At 41.4% G+C, this 6,000-nt stretch overlaps 1 protein-coding gene across 1 annotated transcript in view; it reads right to left on the reverse strand.

Annotated features, from left to right (window-relative positions):
• Positions 1 to 5,516, reverse strand: part of Enpp3 (ectonucleotide pyrophosphatase/phosphodiesterase 3) — a 73,450-nt gene extending 67,934 nt beyond the window's left edge. Inside the window, exons 1-2 of the mRNA XM_057756154.1 lie at positions 5,392 to 5,516; positions 2,479 to 2,554 (exon numbers count right to left, since the gene is read on the reverse strand). Coding sequence (XP_057612137.1) covers positions 2,479 to 2,554; positions 5,392 to 5,469 — 154 coding nt within the window. The 5' untranslated portion in view covers positions 5,470 to 5,516. The remainder of the gene's footprint in view (positions 1 to 2,478; positions 2,555 to 5,391) is intronic.
• Between the last annotated feature and the right edge of the window lie 484 nt (positions 5,517 to 6,000).

The raw sequence follows: 6,000 nt of genomic DNA on the forward strand, positions 1-6,000 counted from the left end.
TGTGCTGGGGGCTCTGCTATAGAACTCCACTGCCACATACCAAGGCCTGTGATAATAGCATGCCACTTACTGAAAATTGGGCTTTGTTCCCAGACTCCCAAGTCCTATATATCCCTTATGCTCTGGAATAAAGTTGAGCTGATTCACCGTCTGTCTCCAGAGGCCTCTGTTTGTGCTCACAAACCGTGTACAAAGCTTTCTGTCTGCCCTTCTGCCTCTCTCCCCTCTCGGACTGACAGCTGACAGACTGAGAGGGAAAGAGGACCCCCACACACACACACATTCTTTCTTGGAAAGTATCCCCGCTTCTTTCCTTCCATGAGCTCAAAATTCAAAAGTTCCTTCATACCCACATCCATTCCCACACACCAGTCTGACTTAATGTTTCATATTCTTGGCTTGGGTTTCAATCCTCATTCCCTGGAAACACCCACACACCCATACCCACACACACTCCTCCTCCATGCTACAAGGCTGAAGATGACCTTCAACTTCTGATCTCCCTGCCTACTTTCCTCCCTGTGCTGGGACCTTAGGTGTGCACCCCATGCAGTCTATGTAGTCCTGAGTACCAAACCCTGGTCTTCACACGAGCTGGGCAAGTACTGAACCAACTGTATAAACAGGGCTTCATCTTCAGTCTAGAAATGTACATTCTTGAAAGGATTTTAGTCTGTTGTCTTCACTATATCCTAATTAGAAAATCATAGAACATAAGATAACGTTCAATTTTTAGTGACTAAGATATGTGCACGCATGACGATAAGTGTGTAAGAATACACACGCGTTTTTAAAATCCACACAAGGAACAATTTACATTGCAAATGAGGGTTACATGGAGTGGAGAATGGTTAAAAATTGTTCCACGTTTGGGCTGAAGGGATTAGACATGAATGAATAAAGAATAACTGAGCTGACTGTGCTATATTGCAAGAAATAATGAAAAGGATGAACAAGGTGGAAGGGGCCCTGAGTGGGAGAAGAGGGAAGACTGAGATGCTGGCAGGAAGGCTCAGAACCTGAGACGAAGAGGAGAGGAGAAAGGTGAACCATCTGGGAAGCCAGCCAGTAGGTATAAGGAAGTAAGGAACAGGAGAAAGATCTGAGACAATAGGGGATTTTGTTCAGAGATTAGCATATGCCTTCTGCAGTCAACTTATGCAGTCTGGAGGACAAAACAGTCAAGAAATGATGCCCATTTGTATGAAGAACACCGCTGAAGCAGCTTGCTAAGGATCATTCCAGCCAGGGACGGCAGCGCGCTCCTGAGACACAGCAGTCCAGTGGCCACAAAGACGGCGGGAATTTTCCAGCTAGTATTCACTTTAAAAAAAAAAAAATTCTGCAGTGTTCCTGTGTTGCATGGAAGAACTGTGTGTAAATTCTTAAATGACAGTATGGCTGGAGAACTGCCAGCTAGCTTCTCCCAAGAGCCTCCCTAACAAAGAGATGCTAAGATTTTTCTCAATGGAGCCAAATGCACATGGAAAGGGGTATCCAATGAGTTAAAAACAGCCTTATAGTTCACCTTAGTAAAAACACCAACACAATCTACTAAGAATTACTGAAGACCAGCCAATAAGATGGCTCAAGAAGTTAAGGGAACTTCTCGTACAAGCCTGACAACCTGAATTCAGTCTTGAGAACCCCAGAAAAAGTGAGAGAACAAACTCCCCAGATTCTTGTCTTCTGGTCTCTACACATGTGGTGTGTACACACACACACACATACACACACACACACACACACCACATGCATAAATATCATGCACATTTGTATGATACTAAATAAATTTTTTTATAATTACAGAAAATGCTATTATTATTTATAAATGGTATATTTGATATTCACACAAGTAGGATAAAAACAAAGGGAATATGATTTTATAGTTAGACGCATGTATCTCCTTTTTTTTTGCTTCTTATAAGGAAAAAATGAAGCTTTTTATGATGTTCTACATTTTAAGAATTTGGTATGGATTAACCACATAGCGGGAGGTGAAAGATGGACAATATTAACACACTCTCAAGGCACAGAGGAGGTAGGCAGAGCAGCGAAGACTTTGGGAGCTGAAGAGGCTGATACAGTGAAAGTCTAAAGGCTGGAGAAAGCAGAGGTCAAGGGATTGGACTTAGTGGCATTAAGAGGATGCCACAGCAGAGGTCCAGAGGCAGGACAGAGTCATTGGGTATTTATAGTTACAGTGGGAACTGAGGCAGAATGCCGACAACTAGTTACCAGAGTTCTTTTTACTTTGCTTTGCATTTTGCACGTGAGGGTGAAAGAGTACAGTCCAGAAAGAACAAAGAGTAAAGTTGATTATGAGGCAAATAGGGTGAGGTGGAGGTGGGGCAAACAGACCTGGGGAAAAACAAGTTTGAATGAATTAAAGCCAGAAGAATGAAGAGACTGTTTATTTTGTTTGTTTGATTTTGATTTTTGATTTTTTTTTTGGCAAAAAAATGCCAGGGGATATACCTTGCTGTTCAGGTTTCCTGAGCCCAAGTCCCAGGCCTAATCCAAGCGACACAATCACCAACAAAGCAAGAAGAACCTATTACAAAAAGAAGGAGAAGTCATCTCTATGTTTTTTTTTAAATATAGACAAAATGGCAGAGAAACATCCTTCCTTCATCGGTCAATACTAAGTACAAGCAGCTTGCAAAATTACAAAATTCACTATCTGATTACAAAAGACACCAGATGCAACAATGACCAAAGCATGTTATTTTATTCAATATCTGATAAAAAGAGATCTGGAAAAAATTACTTATTTTTGTTTGTATCTGCTTTTGAAAGCAGTTCTTCTGTAGCCTAGGCTCACTCTGTAGCCAAGGATGGCCTTAAACTCATCACCCTGCCACCCTACTTGTGGGGCTTCAGGTTTGTGCCTCCATGCCCGCCTAACGCAGTGCTGGAGACCAATCCCAGGACTCGGTGCATGCTAAACCAGGACTCTAGTGACGAAGATACATCCTAATTCCATGAGAAAATGTTTTGCACACCATTTATTACACATGTCCAAAGTTCAAACACTTTAATAATTCAAATGTATGCTTAACTCCATATTGAATGAAAGCAGTGATTAAAACCACGGGAGGTGTTTACTGTCCTCTTTCCCAGGGTGTTTTTTTTTGTTTTGTTTTTGTTTTTTTCACTAGGCTTTTCCTTGGAGAACAGTTGTAGGAAATGATTCTGGCATCCAGTAGAACTTTGAAATCCTTAAGTGCCTCATTGCTCATTAGCCATGGCTTTTGTTTTTGTGCTGTCCATCAGAAAACAAGGGAAATAATTAACGTCTGTTAACAAACAGTGTGCATCCCCTGTTCCTCTTTTTGGGTCTGGCTCACCTCACTCAGGATAGTGTTTTCTATTTCCGTCCATTTGCATGCAAAATTCAGGAAGTCATTGTTTTTTACTGCTGAGTAGTACTCTAATATGTATATATTCCATACTTTCTTCATCCATTCTTCCATTGAAGGGCATCTAGGTTGTTTACAGGTTCTGGCTATTACAAACAATGCTGCTATGAACATAGTTGAGCATATACTTTTGTTGTATGATAGGGCATTTCTTGGATATATTCCCAAGAGTGGTATTGCTGGGTCCAGGGGTAGGTTGATCCCGAATTTCCTGAGAAACCGCCACACTGCTTTCCAAAGTGATTGCACAAGTTTGCATTCCCACCAGCAATGGATGAGTTGAGTATACCCCTTTCTCCACAACCTCTCCAGCAAAGGCTATCATTGGTCTTTTTTATTTTAGCCATTCTGACAGGTGTAAGATGGTATCTTAAAGTTGTCTTGATTTGCATTTCCCTGATCGCTAAGGAAGTTGAGCATGAAAGATTTAAAAAGAAATCTCCAGGTTAGAAATAACTTAGTCAGTATAGAGTGTATCTTATAAATAAATACACAAGGATCTGAGTTCAGTATCCAGAAGCCAAATCACAAAAGAGTGTGGCCTGGTGGCATGTTCTGTTGAGGAGAAGACACAAGAACATCCCTGTGACTCCAAGGACAGCCCAGACTCTCCTAACCAGGAAGCCCCAGGTCTCAGAGAAACACCCTGTCTCACAAAGAAAGAGAAGTGGAGGTCTTCTGTAAGGTGAAACCCAAGCTTGTGTGCCTGCCCACGGGTGCCTCGGTAAGAAAAGAAAAATACACAGAGGACACAAGTTTTGCTCCCAAGGGATTTTGATTCCTTGAGTTGACAAGATGAGATAAAGCTAATAGCATAAAAGTTGCAAAGAGCACTTGGTAATTCCTGGAAAGATTAATACTGAGAATTGATTGAGGGTTTAGATTATCATTATCACTGTGCTCATTGCTCCTGCCTTCTCTCGTTTACACTAGAGAAAGGAGTGGTGGCTTGTGCTAGCCTAGAGAAGTCAGAGGAAAAACCACAGTAAGACAGACGTGGTGCTGGATAGGAGCAAGGTAAGGTAGCAAGACCTGGCAAGAAGTCAGAGATTATGGCTTAGTCTTGGGTGGAGGGCAGGTATGACTTAATATCACAAGAGAACACAGAGATTGTCAGAAGAAAAAAGAAAAAAAAAAACGGATAAGATGAGGGAAAACATTCAGTGAAGATAAAGTTAGATCAGCCAAAAAAAAAAAAAAAAAAACAAGAAAGTCTTAAAGATGAGCATTTCAACATTGTCAAGGAGGCAAGACGAGCCTCCTTGTAAGCTTCAACAACATCCATGCATCCACGCATTGTTGTTAGAGCCAGGGCCATTCAAATTAGAAGTGGAGATGGTGCAGGGTTGTTGGGGGGGGGGGGGCGGGAAGACAAACAGAGCAGACACTGGAATGAGCCATGAGAAATTAGGGTGCTGGACAGAGTCCCCCACTTCTCCCAAAGTTTGATGATGAAGGGCAAAAACAGACTAATAAAACCAAAGAGTTTTTTAACATTATATTTTGGGACAGGGTAGATAGTAGATAGACAATATGAAAAGATGAAAATGAGAAAGGAAACAACAAAAACCTATCTCTACGTGGAAGTTAAGTAGAAATAAAATACTGATAAAATCAAGTTCCCCAAAACATATCTGGTAATGATTTCATTCACTGAATGTTTGCTCTTGCAATATTCATACCATTCAAAAATGGCCTGAACTCTAACTATAAACATGTGGGAAAAAAAAGAACAGTGCAAAGTGTTCTAGTTTTCTGTCTTTTAGCAGAATACTCACCAATTATAATCCAAAGTTCTGACGGATTGTAATTAATAATGCTAACTTGCTTTGCAGTCAGAAAGGACAAAGCTGGACACGGTTACTTAATATTTTAACCTAAATAGCAACACGAGCAAGCACAAGCAGAGAGGCATGCACCTCACATCTGCCACCAAGCTTGTAAGACTAAAATCAACAACTGTACTCACCACACAAAGGATTTTGTATTTCCTGAGACTGTCTTTCTTAACGGGCTCCTCTGTGGCTAAGGTTAGCCTGGAGTCCATTGTTCCAGTGGCCCTGCAAACCTGTTTAGCAAGAAGACAATAATGCTCTTTCCTCTCTCCAGTCAGGGAAAAAAGAAACTGTCCTGAGGGCCACAGCTGTGACTGCCTTTTAAATACCAGAGATCAGAGCTCTGGAGTGATTGGGTAATCCGAGAGGGGAAAGCCGTGGCGGAAGAGGGTTGCCCACAGAGTAAAGTCCATTTCTGAGGCATTGTGGACAACTGATCTTTAGCCTGAGATATTATAGTCTACAGTAGACAGGATATGTAGATAGCATGCATAATACATTAATCAATGTTTTTAAAATCTAATATTTGTTTTGGTTTTGTTTGTTTGCTTGTGACAGGATCCACTACCTCCCGAGTACTAGGATTATACAGCAAGGGCCACCACGCTCAATTTGCCAAGTGCTGGGAATTGAACCCAGGATTTCATACCAGCTACCAAACACTCTACCATGTGAGCTCCACCCCCAGCTCCATTGCTTTTCTGCATTTTGATTTAGCTTTTCTTTTGAAGCAGGATCTTACA

Source organism: Chionomys nivalis, chromosome 2 (assembly GCF_950005125.1).
Source record: "Chionomys nivalis chromosome 2, mChiNiv1.1, whole genome shotgun sequence".
In the NCBI taxonomy this organism is placed as follows: Eukaryota; Metazoa; Chordata; class Mammalia; order Rodentia; family Cricetidae; genus Chionomys; species Chionomys nivalis.